Below are 19,955 nucleotides of genomic sequence, written 5' to 3'. Positions count from 1 at the left end.
GCACTGGTAAGCATGTGGATACACATAGAAGGTGCAGGCCTACATGGGAATAGTTACCGACAAACTTGGGCAGATGGGAAATCACTTAGTCAGCTAAGTGGGAGGGGGAGCAGGAGTGCTTATGGCAGCACTAAGAGATTGACAGTTGAGTCTGAGACCAGGTGTTCTGCCAGCTACAAACTCTTTAGCATGCATATTGCTTTTAGCTGAGTAAGGAAGTAAACTAAAATAGACAGCACAGGCAGGGAAAGAAATGGGCAGCAGAGGATGGGAGAATTACAAAGCCAACAAAATGGATGCCACAACCAAGATGTTTTTAGCTTATGCTAACAGAAATGACTCCAGATTTTCACACCAAGTCATTGTATTCCAAGACTAGTGTAGATGGTTGGTGCTTTGGGTGTGTTGACGGTGAACTGGACGCAGTGGTGGTCAATCCATGGAGGCTGCATTGTGTCCATTCACTTCTGGAAAACTAGCTGCCAGACAGAGACCAGTCTTGTTCACAGTAACTATTCGGGTAATCTACTGAGCACTCCCTTCCTTGATTAAGAAGAATGTGGAACTGGAACAAACTGGAATGGTTTGAGTCCCACGTTTACATTGATTTTCCAGTTATAGGGTATTTAGCCACTGTCCAAAGTCCAGGAACAGTTTGAGGTTGTTCCTTTTCGAATTTCATGTGCTGACTGTATTGATCTACAAGAGGTGAAACCCCATCATACATGCAAGGGGATCGTGAGTATTTTGAGATTAGCATGGAGGTATGCTATCGACCACAACAATGATACTGACACACATGATTAGGGTGCTGGCATTGACTTGCAAAGTCGATTGGGAATACTGATGCAATCGGGTTTCTGGGTTTGATTGTTTCTTTTTTTGACGTGAGTATCTCCTTTCACAAAAGCTTTGTAAATGTGTACCAATCTCTTGCTATTTTTTTATAAGGCTGCTACGTAGACCGACAAGCGTTGTGTTTCAGCTGCTGCAGCCGCATGGCACTGAGACCAACTCAAAAAGGCGATTCCTTGTTAAGGAAAATTGGCCCTGTGTCACTAATGGACATAGACGTTTCATAGCCACTAGGATTTTAGGTAATAGACTGCACAAAGTTATGAAGTTAGTAAATAATAGGCAGTAATTCATCGCTGAAGCAATTTGGTTGATACCTCGATTTGGATAGAAATTTGAAAGGAAATTATGAAATGCTTCAAGTGTGCAAGACAACCATAGTTGATCAGTATGGCAGTGATAAATGCCATTCAGTCAACCCACAGCTAATTTAATTAAATGAAAATGAGTTTGGTGGAAAAATTTCAGGAGTGCCAAATCCTTTTCTACTTACATTTCCCACCATGAGTTATCGCTTGCATATTTCACAGACCGCATCAGCCTAGCAATTTTGACTTTTTGGGTTGTAATTTGATTGAAGGAGCAGACTATCGAAAATAAGAGTATCAGAGAAAAATGTATGTATATTTTAGGCAGCAAGCAACATTATCTGGCTTGCTTACGTTCATAAAACCTTTCTTTAGGTAAACTCAGAGGGTATTTGTGCATCTGATATGTTATGGCTAGAATTGTCCAAACGTAAGGTGATGGCATATGTCCCTATCAGATCTATCATAGTCCCCAATATTACTTCCTATTGGTGAAAAATGTACAATAATGACATTCGGTAACTTATTTCATGATGGGGTATTTTCTTCTGTGAATACCAATAAATTATGAGACAGATTCCTTTGAGAGCCTGCTACTACTCCTGCGATGGACAATCTTTGGGCATAATAATGCACTTTCGTTTTTTTTTACCTATCTGTGCTAAGCTTATGGATTTTATATTTAATCTGTTTTTGTAAGACCTTTGTTTACAAGTTGTAGATACATCTTTGGGTGAACCTGTGATTAAGTTAATTGAGCTAAAATCAAAATTACTTCCTTAAAGGCATACTAACAGCAGATATTACCAGAACAGCATACTTTGGGATAGAGTAGGCAGCTATAAGACATAGGCTACTTGCGCTATAAGCGGAGAAAACGTTGATTGATTTTTGAGGAACTTCACCCTTTGGTGTGGATAGAACGAACTTCTTATCAATGTCAAAGGCTTTATATTCTCCATCTATAACAACAATTTTTGTCCATTCTAGCATTACTCCATATTTTTAAAGTAAGAATGCCCCCTCTGGCTCTTTCTTGCATTCAAGACAGTCTCAATTAGCAAAAGGAACTCTGCTGATGTTAAATTAATAACATTTGGGAAATTAAAAGTCAGTTTTTAAGTTTATGCTGATGCCATAGTGCTCCATGTACAGAACTTGAAACCATTCATTCAGAGAGCCTTATCACAAGTGACCAAGTCAACATGCAAAATTATCTTTTTATTTGTTATCTACATATAAATATAAGAATATGTATAGAATTCGGTCTTCACAATGTCCATTGCACTTCGGACATGGTTACTCCTGAAGGAATCCAATGTCGTCCTTCCAATAGACATTGCTTAGGCAGCTTTTCTACCAACAATATTCAATCTGTCATTAATTTTAGTATGGAGAAAACAATTGCAAAAATTAAATAACTAATTGAAAAATGGTTCCCTCTGCACTTTGCCTTGTGGGGAATAATTTATTCAATGCACTTGATGGTTGCATCTCAAATTTTGCTTTTATTTACTAATCCACCTTTTTATTTTACCAATCCTTATGTTCCACAGCAGAAATCAATTTAATATTGTACACGGTACAACTTTGTCACTTTGACTCTTCATCTTCAAATTCCTAGGCCGTTTTCCCAGATCTTCAACACTGCTAGAAGATAATGGGCTGATTTGAGTATCAGTCAACTGAGTGATCTAATTCTAATTGTTGAATAGATTTACCTTGCTAATCTCATATCAGAAATAAACTTTCCCAAAAGTCGCTTTGCCAGGGATATGTAATCTATTTTAGAATCAAAAACACCCTAAAATAAATAACTTTTCCCTACAATCCATGAAACTAAAATATTATTGAATCATAAACCTCTCCTCTAAAGATTTGATATATCAAGAACAGAGAGAATTCTAACTCGAGTCCCTTAAGCAAACAACCTTAGAAGCTAAATGATCCTCAATCTTACTTTAGAACAGATTGTTTGGTTTCTTGTTTGAAAAACCAATACAAATGATTGAGTAATTGTAGCCTTCGCTTTAAAAAATTCTGTTCTCAGCATAGGAACTTCCAAGAATTTATATATATAATTTTATTGTTTCAATTAATAAAAATTGTTACAAAAAAGCATGCGTAATGTGTACTTCCAAGATCCTTCTTCAACCGTTAATAAAGACAATATCATTTCAATTAATTTCATACATTTCAGAAACAAGTTAACAAAAACAATTTCAATACATTTCATATGTTTCAAAGCCTATCAAAAATAGAAATAGAGGCCCATGGATATGGATATATACTCCCAGCTTTGAATTTAGAGTCTTATGTTAAGCCAAGGCTCGATCTTTACTTAAAAACTCTGAGTTTTCATGTAAATTTAGCTAGTCTGGCCAGTTCCATGGGGTTCTCTAAATTTAAAAAGGAGCTTCAATGCATCTGTGCACATACGGATGCCGTATTTTAAAAACAAGGGTTTCAATAAAGAGCGACCTGTGAGACTCAGTTCAGGCAGCGGCGTAACACGCTTAAGGGGGCCCCCCTGCAGGGTACGTGGAGGGGCCCCCTCCAGTTTCAATCTGAAGCTCTCCGGCCAAAGTGCAGTGCTGAGGGGGCCCCCAGGAAGTTGCCCCCCACAGCGGGGGTTGCGGGGGCTTGTTTTACGCCCCTGCACATGATCTTGGGGACAGCCTCTTACCTCCTTTTAGGGCTGAGGGACCCTCCCTTTGGAAATTGACATCCAATCAGCAGGGTAGCAAGTTTCACAGATGGTGAGATGGCAACAGCAAGGTATGCTCTCAGGTGTCTGCAAGCACACACAGAGGGGAAAAAAGCTGAATTAATACACACCTTGAACCTCCAGACCTGAGAACGAATGGTTAAAATAACAGGTCTAACACATGCGGGCATCAGTGTTCCTGAGGTACTAGTTAACGCCCTGGCAAAGCACTGCAGTTCAAAATTACCAAAGCTCATTTTAACATGGTAGACTATTTGAGATGAAAGTATAACAGTCAATCCGTGCTAAAAAAAATAGATCATTAATTTTTTTGTTTTAAAATATTTCAATATGAATTCATTTTTCATGGAAAGGAGCATGTTGTATGATGAGAAACTATTTGGCAGCGTTTTATCCCCTGATTTGCTGTTCAATATTTATGTGGTATGGTATATGAATTGCATGTTTTTTAATAAATGCAACCCCACTGATGGCGCAGTATTTAGAAAAAAAGCAATATCTTAATTTTATCAATTAGTCAGGAAATATTTATGCTGTGTACATTTATACGTGTTCCCGAAGTATCACGTGCCATAATTGCTATCAGACTTGAGAACACGAGCCGATAAAATCTGCACACACGGATATGCAAATCTGGCCCTAGATCTTGTATTTCTGGCACGGTGGCCAACTCTGTAAATGGCAAAGATTCGACGAGTAAATACATGTACAACACATGCCCATTGTAACAGGCATGTGCAAGAAAACAAGCCTCTTGCAGACCCCACATTGTCCCCGCAGCCTCTTCCTTTTTTTTTTTTAACATTTTATTTTTCAGAACCAGATAAAACAGGTACATACAAAAGAAAAAGTATTCAAAATACAATAATATTATACAATAAACAATGGCTTTCATGTTTGATTTGTTTTCTTTCTCATATTGAGAGAGAAAGTGAAATAAAAATGAAGAAAACAATAAAAAAAAAAATAATAATAATAATAATAAAAAAGGCTGATATTAGGGTAAATCATTATCATACAATCATACTGTGCTAAGCCTCCTTTTCCAATTAGTGATGGGTTGCCAGATCGCCATACCACGCATAGCGGATCTTGGCCCTCTAGTGGCATAGATAGCACTTTCCTGATTGAAGACCCCGAGAAGGCGTGCTAACCACATTTGAAAACTCGGTGGATCTGAGTCTTTCCACCGTGCTGCTAGTATTACCCTGAGGACTGCCGAGCTTATAAAAAGCATGTCCTCTTCTTCCCTGCTCAGGTTTAGTGTATTATCAGTACCTAGCAGATATAGAGTAGGGGAGTCGAGTATTTTATGGCCAAACACTTCCTCCCAGAATTCACAGATCATTTTTTTAATAAGTGTTAGTTGGTCGCATTCGCAGAACATATGAATAAGCGTTGCAGGGCCTTTAAGACATCTGGGGCAGTGATCGTTCTCTCTTTTACCCCAGGCATATAATTTGGCCGGAGTATAGTATAGATTATAGATAGTCTTATAGGTCTGGGCAATTAAACTGGCTGACATAAGTAGTCGTGATGATAGGCAGAGACTCAAATCAATATCTACATTCGGATTATCAAGTCTGTCTGCCCACGCAATTTCTGTATGTTCTAGATCATCTTGTATCTTATCCAGTAGCTGACCATAGATTGTACCTATTCTTGCTGTTCTTTTAGCGATAGTATCGATAATTTCAATTTTCTCCGAGTTAATATTAGGGTTCTTATGTTTGAGCATAGTATGAATCTGCAAATATTTAAAATAGTGCCCATTTGGAAGATTACATTTTTGTTGTAAATCAGTAAAAGTATAAGCCTCATTCGCACCAAAAAGGTCACCAACTGAGGTAATTCCTACAGAGTGCCATTTCTTTGCGATAGCATCGCTCCCTAGTTCAGGAAGAAGATTAGAATGCCATAGGGGAGAATACCTGTTAAGCTTTGGGATGTGCATATATTTCGTAATCCTTAACCAGATTGTCCAGGCATTCGTGATAACTTTGAATTTATTTTTCTTGTAGTAGCTTCTCTCTACTTGTCTTAGAAAAAGACCTTTAGCTTTTTCCCCTAGGGATAGCTCGTATATAGATGGAATAGGTACATCCTCCATAGTATCGGAGCTAGGATTCTCATAAAGTAGAGGAGCCATCTGTTGGAGAAATGAAGCCCAGAGATATAGCAGAATGTTTGGAACAGCTAGTCCACCTTTGTTCTGTGGTAGTGACAAAAGCTTCAAGGATCTTCTGGTTTTGCCCTGTTGCCACATAAATTTGGACATAATAGAGTCTAGAATTTTGAGGACCTTTTCTTCTGGTATCAATGGAATAGCCCGGAAAAGATAAAGCACCCTTGGCAAGATATTCATTTTTAAAAAGTTTCCTCTACCAATTATTGACAATTGTAGACTATTAACCCGATCTAGATCTTTCTTTACAGTGTTTAATAATGGCTCATAATTGAGTTGAGAGATTCGTGTAACATCGGGGCTTATGCTAACACCAAGGTATGTAGCAGTGTCAGTTTTCCTGTGATCATTACAAATAATGTTATCGGTACATAGGATGATTGTTTTTTCTTTATTCAGAGAATATCCAGAGTAGCGTCCATAGACTTGCGTTACTGCCTCCAATTCTGATATTGCCACGGAAGGAATAGGCGTCAGTACCGCAATATCATCTGCATAGGCCAATACTTTGGTTTCAAATTTGTTAACAACTATAGGTGTGATTAGTGGGTTCTCTAAAAGTTTCAAAATCAAAGGGTTTATATACAGGGCAAATAATATCGGAGAACATGGACAGCCTTGGCGTGTGCCTCTGGATACTCTAATTATACTTGATTCAGAGCCCATTATTTGTAATTTTGCTATTGGTTTAGAATACATAGCCATTATAGACTTGATGAATTTGGGGCCGAAATTATACTGCGTCAGGGCTGCCCATAAAAAGTTCCAGGACACCCGGTCAAAGGCTTTCTCGGCATCCAGAAGGATCATCGACATCTGGCCTCCTGTTGCAGACATTACATCAAACAGGGAGATTGCTCTTCGAGTATGGTCGGTCGTACCTTTGCCGGGAATAAACCCGTGCTGCCACGAGGAGACCAGATGTTCGACGACCCGTCCGAGCCGGATGGCCATTATTTTAGCGTATAATTTGGAATCCGAATTGATTAGGGAAATTGGACGATATGATGATAATTGATCATGAGGTTTGCCCTTTTTTGGAAAGATAATTATATTTGTTTCTCTCCATGAGGTGGGTGGGATACCACTCCATTGGATCCCTAAAAATAGATCATATATTAGTGGGCCCAGGGTATGACTGAGAATTTTATATAGTTCCAGAGGTATTTTATCGGGGCCTGCCGCCTTCCCAGAAGCCAGCGAGGACAAAGCAAGCTGGACTTCTATAAGGGTAATTTCTTTCTCAATCTCTTCTCTGGTATTATCATCTAAAGTCTTGTTTACCCCCGGTTGATCAAGAAGATCTTTCAAAAATAAGTCTGCGTCTGCCCTGCTGGTTTTGTTATCATCCTGGTAGAGGGTCTGATAGTATTGTTGAAATGCCCCGATTATTTCTGGTGTTTGTGTGAACGTCTGCCCTTGTGATTGTATCTTTGTGATGGCATTATGGGACATTTGCTGGCGTGTATGTAGTGCGAGATGTTTGCCAACTTTCTCCCCGTTCTCGTACACTTCTTTCCGGTGTGTTTTATATGTCTCAGCAGCTTTCTGAGTCAGACCAGAGTTAAGCTCAGTTTTTAACACTAGCAGACGGTGCATAGCTAGTTTCCCGTTTTCGCCTTGAGCTATTTGTGCCATGTGCTCTTCCTCTGCTCTGGTCAAATCAGCCAATTGTTGATGATATCCCATATTGTTTTGCTTCCGTATTCTAGCTTGATAGCTCGTAGTTTCGCCTCTTAGAGCCGCTTTAAAACTATCCCATACAACAACCCTAGAGGCGCTATATCTGTTTATATCAAAAAACTCTTGGGCCCAGCTAGTAATGTGAGTAATATAATCTTTGTTGGCGAGCAGCTTCCTATCAAATGTCCAGATTCTACGTTCCCTTTTAATGGATCCAAGTTCAATAGAAAGAATTAGAGCATTATGGTCCGAGATAATTTTAGATTCCTTTAAAATTGTGGCATTGTCAGCCAAATCACTAGTAGCAAATAGATAGTCAATCCTGACATATTTGCTATGGGGGAAGGAATAATAAGTGTAGCCAGGGTCCGGGTAGTTTTTTAGGTCCCATACATCGGTTAACCCAAAGCTATCACAAAGTCTGCTAAGAGCTTTGAAGACTCGTGGCTTACGGCCAATATAGTGAGGATGTGTATGGCTACTGAATCGAGGGCCTAGTGATATGTTTAGATCGCCACATAATATAAGTGGGCCCTGTATAGGTGCTAGCTCGAGCTCAAGTGTCTCAAATATAGTCGGATCATCCTGATTAGATCCATAGATAGAGCAGATAGTGATACCAATGCCTAGTTTGATAATTACCCATCTGCCATGAGTGTCTACTATTTTATGAGTGGCCTGTCCCAGAAAAGTTTTAGCAAGCACTGCTACCCCCCTAATATTGGAGGTTTGTGTGGTACATGCTAATAAATTGTATCCTCTGATTTTAAGAAGGTGTCTTTTCAGCCAGGGCAGGTGTGTTTCTTGAAGGCAGATGATATCTGCTGGGTTTCGGTAGATTATCTCTCCCAGCCTTTGGCGTTTATCACTATCTAAGAGTCCTGAAACATTCCAAGTTCGTATAGTTAACTTCCCCATGGTCCTATGTTTAGCGAGCCATAATCAGCCAGTGCCCTCAGTTCATGTTGATAGTGTGTTTGATCTGACTTGATTTTGATTGCCCTATACCGTAAGAGTAATATTGATTGAAAATAAAAAGTAAGACTTGAATTGACTCTGGCAGCCTCTTCCTAAGAGATGTCACCCATAAAGCAAGAAACAAGCAGAAGTGTCAGAAACATATCGGGTGGCATTCGCAACTAAGAGTGGACTTTTTAGTGCTACCAGTAATCGGCTGGTTAGTGCTCATCATGCACGTCTTGGGAGCCATTAGACAATGTAGGGAATGGTCAATTGCATCAGACAAGGCACACCATTGCGCAGAAGTATTCCTGGCATTAGTGGGCACAACAGTCCACGGTTTTGTAAAAGTAGATCCGTGGACAACCCCTAACACTTCCTCCCATTGCACTTCATGGCCTAAAACGTATTCCCGTTAGCCTCAGGATGGTAAAGTGAGGGAGTGGATCAACTGGACAGGGGGGGGGGGGGTTTGGGGGGGCAAATGGTCATTTCACAATGAGCATCTGCAATGCAATAGGCCTCGCATTTTTGCGAGTTTGAGCTGTTGGCATTGTAAATGAAAGTGTTTTTTATTTATGTTTTGGTTTTTGAAACATAAATAAAACACATTGCCTTTTACAATGCCAATAGCTTAAACACGCGTAAATACGAGACCTATTACGATGCAATGTTTGTTGTGTGTTGGAGTCTGTCTAGCTGCCTGCTTGCCTTGGGCATCACTGCTGGTGAAAGATGGGGTATCTGAGAGTGGTGTATGCGGTGAATATATACGACCGGCTCTGTAATTTTACTTAGTTTTTTCACACAACTGGAACCATGGTGTTTGGCGAGATGCCTGTATGTACGTGTTAGGCCGTGAGATGTAGGGTCGGTGCCCATATGTCTTTTTCAACCACAATGTGGGATCTCATTTGTCGGGGGTGGCACCAAACATGGGAGAACTGGGCATGAGGGCTGTAATAAGAAAATTAAAAATCAGAAACCTCCAGGGCTACCCTCAGAATGAGTGTTTCTTTCACTCTGAGGTTCTTCCGAACGAAGTTCCCATCTACCTCTTTGCCTCCATCAATATAGGTTCATGGCCATCTCTGTTGTTTTTAATATGGACAAAATATCTCCTGATGTATATATATGAATGTTTATACAAAGACTAATTTTGATACCAATTTTGCACACAGATATAAATTGTGAGGCTGAAATGAAAATAGAAATACATGGCCCGCAACAAATAGATAACGTGAAATAAATTTATTAATAAAATGAAATCAACTTCTAACTTTAATGTGTGCTAATTTTGATTTTACATATGTTATATTCTTGTAAATTGGGTGTTCTTCACATGTAACTATTGGACCTAGAATTTCTCATGTCAAATGTATAACTGGCTTAGCTATAGACCTTTGCCTAAAGTTCTTCCGAACGCGCACCGGTCGATTGCAAGCCATTAAAACACCATCATGTAGGAAATATGTGCATATCCACAAACAGGTAAAGAAATTTGTAGGATCACCTTTTCCACTAATCCAATTCTGCCCGTTACTGGGAGGGAGTTTAGTCCAGGGCTCTATGCGATTTGCCGTCTCAGTAATGGGCCTGTCCTTGTTCTCATAGCTTATATTAATCCCCAGACATTAGACATAGGGTCGCTCCACAGCAGCTGGTATTCTTGTACCGCTGGGTTGGTATTTCTTGTTTGTGGATAGATAGAATGTGCACCAGTTTATTGTGAGGCCAGAGTGTTGTCCACAGTTTAGAGCCTCCATTATAATCAGGGGCAGATTGTGTCCTAGACTGTTTTACAAAGAGCACCATAGCATCCGCGTATAGGGGGAGCAGTATCCTATGCTCCAGAAAAGCCCCTTTTGTGAATGGTATTGTCGTAAGAGGCAGGCGAACGGCTTTATACCTATGGCACATTTTACCTGTGGGTGTTAAGCCTAACCTGATAGCTGACCACCATATGGGAATTCTGAAGCATTTCCCCATCCACCTACCTACATCACAGCGATTTATGAAACAAAATAAGACTCATCCGATTACCACCCCACCCACTGAGACTCCGTCATCGCCACCACCCATGGACCACTCCTGCCTCGGACAGACTGAGACTCACCTTGGGGCTAAGGCCTGGCCTGCAGCTCCAGAGGCAGGTGCGAGGGCAAGGCTAGCCAAGCAGAGGCTTGTAATAATTTAAATTATGGCTGGTGATGCCGGACGGATGCAAAAATAACAGTTGATGGACAGAATGCAGAACAATGTCATACATTCACCCCAGTACAGAGATCTGGGCCTAAATCCATCGTTTTTTTCCACTCCATACCACCCCAGTTCAGACATGGACATATGCAAATCAGCCTTGACCCTGTCCCTCATGGGAACAGTCCAGCCCGAACTACCAAGCCATGTCTTTCCTAGACCGGAATCAAGCCTCCTAGGACCGGTTTCTGGCTATCAGCCGTCTTCATCCAGGAAAGCTTGACTCCAGTGGTGTGGAGAGCACGATTCTCACGTCTGAGCATACCCATTCCACTCGGGGTGACAAATGCAAAAATAACAGTTGATGGACAGAATGCAGAACAATGTCATACATTCACCCCATTACAGAGATCTGAGCCTAAATCCATCGTTTTTTTGCACACCACACCACCCCAGTTCAGACATGGACATATGACGCTGGATGGTCCTTCTCAGTCTGTGGCTGGGTCCTGGGGGGAAACAGCCACTACAACGCAGCCGTTTCCACGAATGCAGTAACCACGCATGATTTACAACGCATGCGTGGTTACCACTATAACCATTACCACGCATTCCTTTACTACGAAATATGTAGTAAAGGAATGTGAGTTAAAGGTCCAATAAAAAAGAAGGGGTTTGGTGGGCATGGGGGGGTCTTCGCCCCCCCCCCCCCCAAAAAAAACAAAAAAAAGTGCGGAAAACTTACATAAAAATGGTCTTCAGTGCCCCTGTCATCAATGAAAGAGCCTCCACATCGTCGTAGCGTAGCGTGTCCGTCATTATAGAAGTCCTTTTTTAATTTTCTTAGAAGTGTTTTGACGCTTGTTTCTGTGGTTGGTGGAAGTAAGGGCTGCTGATGAAAGGCGTGCAGGTGTCAGGTAAGAAAACAAATCTTTGTTCTTAAAAATTACCCTGACTTAAAAGTATGAAGTGTTTCTCTCCTTTCCTTCTGTAGACTGACCCCTCTCCATGCCTCATTTCCCTGGATATAGCCTACTAACGCTAATAATAATATACACATATTTTTTAGCCTATCACTATCATTATGTACAATGGAATGACTTATGTGCCTAAGGGACGTACGATGTTTCGTAGATGTTTTTTTCCGTAGAATAATCCTGTGTTCAAAAAAGCTGCGTGCTAAAGCCACTTGCGAAGTAAAATTCGCGTGGTAATGCCATGCGTGGTACTGGTTAGCGTTGTATAATCATATAACCGGTCCTGGGATGCCTCACCTCACATCCACATATATTTTCAGAGGACAAGGGAAACCCAAAAGGAATGCCACTAGGGTCCTTGGGCAGTAGTATATTTTACGGAACAGAGGACCCTAGTAATTAGAGATCAACCGAATGATAGACATATACTGGATAGTATATATGACTTCTGTCCAGCCGGACAGAGTTTTTTATTTTTCAATTTTTAAGGTTAAATGTGTAAGTATAACATTTATACAAAAGTGGGCACAACATGTGACCCACAAAGGACAAGACAAAACATATGACAAAACAATTACGTAAAAGCGCACAAAAGCGGTCTGTACTAGTAATCCATTTTACAGACTGGAATTAAACCATAGCAACCCATTGTTTAACACAATATGTGAATTGAAACAAAACATATGGTGCAATAAGGTCGACGACGTTTCGATGCAATTTCCAAATGCATGCATCATCATCAGGACAAAAACTAGTGTGTCAAGTTTGTCTTGAGAGTTTTTTGCAAGTTCATTACCCCTTAACTATGCATGGTAGCATTCCTGGGGGTAATCGGACTTTCATACGTAGTAAAAAGCTGTGAGAGCTTAATGTTATTTATCACAATGCACCTGCGTGTGAGGGAATAATCACAACGCCTTCGCCGGTGGGAGTTAAAGTAATGGAGCCGTGCTCGCGTTCTCGGCGGTTCAAAAATCCATAATAGGGTTATATTGCGGGCATTGCCTGATAGCCGGACAGGTGGGTTCTGGCGGGGATCGCTTCCTGTCTGACGGAGGAAGTTGATCTCTAATTACTAGGGTCCTCTGTTCCGTAAAATATTCACCTCACATCCACGGCACGCGCACTTTTAATTTTGCTCTGCAATACGCATGACAAATTCAATGTCATCAGGCCCACTCTTAACGCACAGAGGCGGAGACAACTGCGCGCTGCGCACCCATCATTAAATTAATGCAGAGAGCCTCAAAGGCCCGGCCGGGCCCGCACATGCGTAGTTGAACGTGCGCACCATTTAATTAATAATTAAGAGCCTCTGAGGCCCTGACGGGGCCCCTGCTTGAGCACCATTTAATTTATTAAGAGGCTGGGCATGCGCACCATCAGGAGGAAGAGGCTTGCTCCTTGCTGAGTGAGGGGGGCCCCCCAGCAACGCATGGGCTGAGGGTGCCTGTTTTACTACCCTGAGTTCAGGGCAAATGCAGAGTAGATGGACCAAGGACTCCTCAGACGGATGGCAGAGTCTGCAGGAGGTGACCGCCTCTAGTGATTTCCAGCGAGTATTAATGTCTTCTATTGGCATGACCATGAGTCTGACTGGAAGGATTTGCTTTATTATTGGTTTATTCAGAGCTGAGTCAAGGTAAGGCTGTCTCAGTTTGTCCTTATAAGAACTGACTAGTGTCCTAATATTGCTGCTGGAGGACTCTATAGTCGCTATGTCGTCCCACTTTGATAATGTTCTTACTTGTTTCCTTACATTTTTTTAAGTGTGCCCGGTTGATCAATAAAGTGGCCCCAATCAAACAAATCGAGGTGCAACTCCGTCAGGGTTGTTGATAAAGCGTCTGCCCATGGATTTTTCCCATTCGTAAAATTTTCTTTCAAGGTAGCTTTCATTGTGTCTGGGGGTGGAGGGGTGCATGTCCCTTAATAATAACGGATAACCGCGGCCTAATATTCATAAGATTGTTTGCTTAATCCAAATTCCAGACTTACTAGTATATTTAAGACGTAGGCCGGTATCTGGAAAATCTGTTTGAAGGTGCGGCAGACTCCATGATATTGGTTAGGGCCTGGGAAATACTAGTTGCGCCTAGGAGATTGATGGAATTAACTTGGCTCTTATGACCTTTCGAATAGGCTAGGTTGACGCACTGCATAGTTTTGAATTAAGTTTGCAAAGGGCGTACGTCACTGCCTTGGCTTTCGCTTCTATAGAAGCAATGTGAGCTGTCGGCTTGCTATTGCTCATGATCCATGCCCCCAGATAGTTATATTTAGTTGTTGTTAATATTTTCAGGTTGCCCATTTTCCATAGATGTTTAGATTTGTTGTGGTACTTTCCAAAGAAAACTACCTTTGTTTTGCTGGCATTTGCTGTCAATTCATTTTCTTCATTGTAAATGCTGAGTACGTCCAAGGCTCTTTGCAGGCCCGTTTTTGTGTGGTCCCTTAAGACCATGTCGTCTGCGTATTGCATTAGGAATAGTCTGGTCGACACAATTCTGGGTGCTAACAAGTTGGCTTTTGATACTGTTTTGCCGAGGTCTGCAGTATATAAATTAAAAATGAGCGGAGCCAATACGCAGCCTTGTTTCAGGCCTCGGTTCGTATACATGTTCTTTGTAGCTTTGTTCCCGGTGAGTTTGACATGCACCCAGGTTTTGGTATAGAGAGCTGTAATGGCGTACAGCAGCCTGTTAGGAATCCCCCAGTTTTGTAGTTTTCGCCAAAGAAGATTTCTGTTAACACAGTCAAACGCCGCTGAGTAATCAACAAAGCAGGCAAAGAGGGGGCGCTGGTTTTCCCGAATGGACTGATCTACCAGATAGACTAGGGCTAGAATGTTATCCAGTGTTGATGCTCCTGTCCTAAAGCTGGATTGATAAACTAGTAGTATTCCATTCTCTTTAGCCCAGCTTTGTAGATTTTGTAGACGAAAGCTTGCATATGCCTTTGCCTCAATGTCCAGGAGGGCTATCATTCTGTAGTTAGTTGGATCTCCGGTTTCACCTTTTTTTTAATGTATTGGATGAAGCAGGGATCCTTTCCAGGCTTCAGGGACCGTTGAGTTGGTCATGCCAAACTTGTATAATGGGGTCAGGATTGTTGCCCATAATACAGTGTCCTCTTTAAACAGGTGTCCAGGCAGGGCATTGGGCCCTGGGGCTCCGTTGCTTCTCATCTTTTTTAGTATTTTTAACATGCAATTATACACGTCCGGGAGTTCACTTGCTTCCTCCGTATTTATTTGATTTGCCCAGTTTTTAGTGTTAATGGCTTTATGCGGACTAATACTCATAGATGATCATTGGTGGTCTGCAGGGAGGTTACGGGAGGGGTAGCAGTAGAGTGTTTTCACATGTTTTACCCATGTGAGCCCTGGGACTCCATTTCGCCTTTCATGTTCATGTCCAGACAGCCTGTTGATGTATAACCAGAAATCTGCTTGGGGTTAGGAGACTGTGGATGTGCAGACATTGGGAGTCTTTTTGTTGCCTTTTGAAATTCCAAATATTTCTCCTGTGCGTGTCCCTGGCTGTCAGCCATATTTGGTGAGCGGTTTCGTCCCTCGCTCGCTTGTAATTGCGGTTGGCTAGCCTCCATGTCATTTTACTTAGTTGGATTATTTTGCACCGTGGGTTGGGTTGGCAGCATACCCTTGCTTTGGGTTCAGGCTGAATCTTTAATTTTGTACAATAGCAATAGGCGGTGCCATTCAGGAACCAGTTTTGACCATTTCGCTGGTATATTACCTTCAGCCTAGTCACTGTTGAGTGAAGGCCAATTGTCTTTCATAGCTGACAGATTTTATTCCGTTTCAGTCGGCTGTGGATTCCTCCCTATTGGGTGCACCCAGAGATGTAATGTACCTAAAAGTGTCAGTTTGCAGTGATATTACAGTAAGCAGTGGAAGGTGGTCACTGGTTAATTGTACTGGCTTTTGAAAGTCCACCACTTCTTCGTGGAGACAATGGCTCAAGAAAATATAGTCTGTGGTCGGTTTGGGTTTTCTCTGGCGGCCTCTGGCTATGTTGTGATTTACTAGTTGTGCCTCTTGTACGGACCTCAGACTGTGGGTGTTTAGAAATCTATTAAGAACGTTGCCTGTGCGGTCCCTGGTGCAAGAGGCATCTGTTTTCACAACCAGATTCTGTGGGTTATAGTTGCCAGCCATCATTATCCCGCAGTTTGAATAATTGCAGAGCAGTGCCTCCAGTGTGTTGACAAGTTCTCTCATCTTGCCATGTCTCGGACTGTCTTTGTAATTAAAGTAGATGTTCAAGAATAAGATTTTTATAGGGGATCCATTCAGTTTCAGGTCTTGCAAGTATAGTGCTTGGACCATGTCCGTGCTTAATGGTGATTTAACCAAAGTCATGGAGATATCGAAGTTTACGTATATGGATAGACCCCTTGATAGCTTTTCAAATACATTGTATTTCTTTGAAGGATGCTGGAATTCTTCAAATCCTGGTATGGCCAGGGGTGCAAGTAACCAGGTTTACTTGAAACACATCAGGACCCCCTTCTGTAAGAATTCAAGGGCTTCCCTACTCTGTGTCATGGTTTTCAGCCCAAACACGTTCCATGAGATTATTTTGATAGTATTATTTGGTCCACTTGCAAGGCGATTGTGTCTTTTTGAGCTAGAAGCAGTGTGATTACTACCCTGGCAGGGTTATTACTGCTCCGTTCTGATTGTGTACTTCGTGACTTTCCCACTTTCTGTGCATTTGCGCACAGAGGCTGCTGAAGTAGATGAGAAATGCATGCGCAAGTCTGAGAATGATCTAGGATGGGTGGCTTCAGAAGTGCCTCTTAGAATGGACTTTCGCTGTGTCTGTATTTGCCTGCTACTGTATGTGCCTGTTAGCATGTGTGGGTATTTTTCCTCTTCAGTTTTATATACGTTAATACCCTATTTTGCGAATTGAGGCTTTTCTGTTATTATCTTTTGGGCTGTCGTACTGGTTTTCCATGTTGTTATTGTCGATTCTCTTGTTGTGTTGGTATTCAGGGCCTTGAATTGTACTCGGGTTAGGTCTTTAGTTGTAAGGAGAGACAGCTCTGGAATGTAATAGAGGCTTTGTAAAATGTTGGCCCTTTTTAATATGTCTGAGCCTCCTCAGGATGTATATTCGGGCGTGAGCACTATGATGGTATTTTCCGATTCTCTTTGAGCGCGATCGCTTGGCCTTATGATTCCTGGATTTATTTCCAGGCAAGGGCTATTTGTTATGTTTGCTCTTTTGTCTGTTTGGGCTCCTGTATTTTCTCATGCCCCTGTTCTGTTTGGCAGATTGGGAAGCAATCTTGTATTATCCATTTTGGATGGGGGCTTGACGCCTAGTCAAGTCAAATATACTTTTATTTGATTTCGTTAAAAATCATAAAAGGGTGAAAAAACCACCATGAGACATAATACTTTGGGTATTCATTTCAAAAACATATTTAAAAAAAAGGCAAATAGGTCATGGTCACGAGCGGTAAACAACTGGTTAAAATGAAAGTGTTGTCAAGTTTATCAGTGCATTTAAAAAATATGTATATGGATTGGTGTTTAAACAACTTGAATTAAATTACTTATTTTGTCCAGTTCTTTTGCCTCAATTTTCCAAACATTTATGGCTCTACAAGACAGTTGAATCGACGACCCTCTGATACACTTTATCACTGCTGCTCTACATGTTCGTACTTGCTCCTTCCGTAAGGCCTCCCGAAGGATGGTTTTTCGAGTTTCTGATAATGCAAGGCTTGACTTGCTCCTGGCTATATTTTTTTGCTTTCGTGCTTTACTGTCTGTTTGTGGGGGCAGAGCGGTCTCCTGTGCTGTTTGCTTTCACCATTCATCTGCCCGGCCTGAACTGCAGGTCAGTTTTATGTGTGGAAGTGCTGCCATTGCTGTTGTTAGCTCAGCCTTCCCTTTGCTGGTGATGGACTTTGCCTGTTGAAAAATTGGATAAAGTTTCTGTGGCCAAAGTGATTTCAGTTGTTGTACAAATCTGGCATTCTTCCTCCGCCTACTTGTTCTTTGCTAGCATTGCATCTAAAAAGTACTTGTAACCAATGCCTTTTATCTACCGGCTCATGAAAAGGAAAATAGAACAAAACATTGAAAATCAATGAGCCTGTCTCTTTTTAGATAACTATTCCAAATCTTACCTCATGTCCCATTAGTCAAAATGAAGTCTTTCACATAATTTGGAAGAAAAGCATTATCAGTCTGAGCTGACGTGGTAGGCTTTGGTGCAGCTGACAATAATAAGAAATAAAACCCTTTTAAATAAACAAACCAAGACCCAGTTCATTTTTGACACTTTCATTCTCAAATATGTTATTCCTCTTAAACCAAAGTGATCTAATTTCAGTAATAATAATATGTAAACTTTTATTTATTTGGCATCTTTGCAAGTCCCCAGTCTTTTAGTAAAAGCGAGCAGAAAAATACTGGCATAAAAAACATACATGTTAATTCCTACCTTCTAGTCTGATTTTTTTTGCTCCCTTATGATGTTATGACTTCTTAGTTTTCGTTTTTTTTATAGTATCCACCCATCATCATTTTGATCTATGTGAATAGTGTACATTATTTTGTCTTCTAGTTTTCTTCTGTAAATAGGAGTTGTTTGTTAATTTAAAAATTCTATAACAAGCTTTTAATAAATACATGTCATGATTAACTCTGTCCATTTTTAAATGCTGTTTTGTTCTCTCTTGTTCAATGTGTATAGATTTATCCTACAACATAGCACTTTGCTACTACAGCATGAAGCAGTATGCACCTGCTTTGAAGCACATCGCAGACATAATTGAACGAGGAATCAGGGAACATCCAGGTAGGCTACTGAGATGCACAAGGGTCATGACAATTCTCAGAAGTATCCTATTGTATGCGATTGATGATGAAACTTGTGTTCAGCTTCATTACCTGTTGTGAATTTATCTCAGCATATGTTGTTTTTCAAATGTAACAACTTAATTAAATATTGTGTATTTTATTGTGTTTTGCTAAGACAGGTGTCAATAAAGCTGGTTTTTACCCAGGCAAGAATTATTTTTTTAATCCAAAAGATCATGACTTAGAACTGGATATTAGTATAGAATTCCAGGGTTAAAATGATCGGTGGCACAGCTTTCAAAATTGTTTAAGTTCACATGGCAGCCCAAGGACCCCACAGTGAATTAAGAGGCAAAAGGGCTACAGCATGGAGACAGAGGAGACACCTAGGAACCTCAGCAGAGGTCCACCTAGGAAGGAGTCACATTATATTATAAAGACAGAAGCAAGTTGTTGATGCCCTGTCCTCTCAGATTTGCTATCTCCGGATCAGGCTCTCCATAGCTCAGTGAAGCTAGTCATGTTAGAAAAATGCAGTCTCCTAAAACCTGTATTTATTATAAATCGTGATCTTGAAATAAAGCAAATTAGCGGGTCTTGAAGCTAGGCAAATAGATTCTCATCCAAAATACCAGTTTAAGTAAAGATACAGTAGTATAGGACATGAAAGCGTCAGTGCTGTCAAGCAGAGGTTGACACATTCTGCCTGCAATGAAATGTGCACCTGAATTGATGAACACCATGAATGGAGGTGAATTAAGTGACGTTATCAGGGGCGTCTTCACTCTTTGGTATTTTATATAAGTATGCCTACACCACATGATATCGGGACTGCTTCAAATAGTCTCCGATTACCACTGCCCTGGAGCCAGCTGCCAGCTTAAGGAAGACAGCACACTTAAATTTGTTTCTCTTCAAGGCTGTATGCAGATTCTCACAGCAGGCACAGGCCTGTTTCAAGCCATTGTGTGTAGTTAAAAAGAAAAGAACATGAAACCGAAAAAAAAATACTTAATTAGCTTACATAGCTCATACATACCTAAAATGTGTAAGTGATATTAAAACAGAAGGTGGATCTTGCTTCCTCATTCCCCCTTAAAGCAGGACCTCTCATGGTGGAACAGGTGGTACCCATATATCCATATATAATTCATGAAAAGAGGAGTTAGTGTAGATGGTAGGCAGAATAGAATTCCATACTTTAGGTGTATAGCCT

At 41.0% G+C, this 19,955-nt stretch overlaps 1 protein-coding gene across 2 annotated transcripts in view; it reads left to right on the top strand.

Moving 5' to 3' along the window:
* The window catches only part of LOC147689172 (intraflagellar transport protein 70A), a 232,294-nt gene that overhangs the window by 30,667 nt on the left and 181,672 nt on the right, over window positions 1–19,955 (top strand). For both annotated transcript variants that reach the window (XM_086942064.1, XM_086942065.1), the window contains one exon: window positions 18,633–18,737. In XM_086942064.1, the coding sequence (XP_086798190.1) occupies window positions 18,633–18,737 (105 nt within the window). The remainder of the gene's footprint in view (window positions 1–18,632; window positions 18,738–19,955) is intronic.

This window comes from Lissotriton vulgaris, chromosome 10 (assembly GCF_964263255.1).
Source record: "Lissotriton vulgaris chromosome 10, aLisVul1.2, whole genome shotgun sequence".
NCBI lineage: Eukaryota > Metazoa > Chordata > Amphibia > Caudata > Salamandridae > Lissotriton > Lissotriton vulgaris.
The sequence above is the reverse complement of the archived record's forward strand: the minus strand, read 5'-3'. Positions and strand labels throughout refer to the sequence as shown.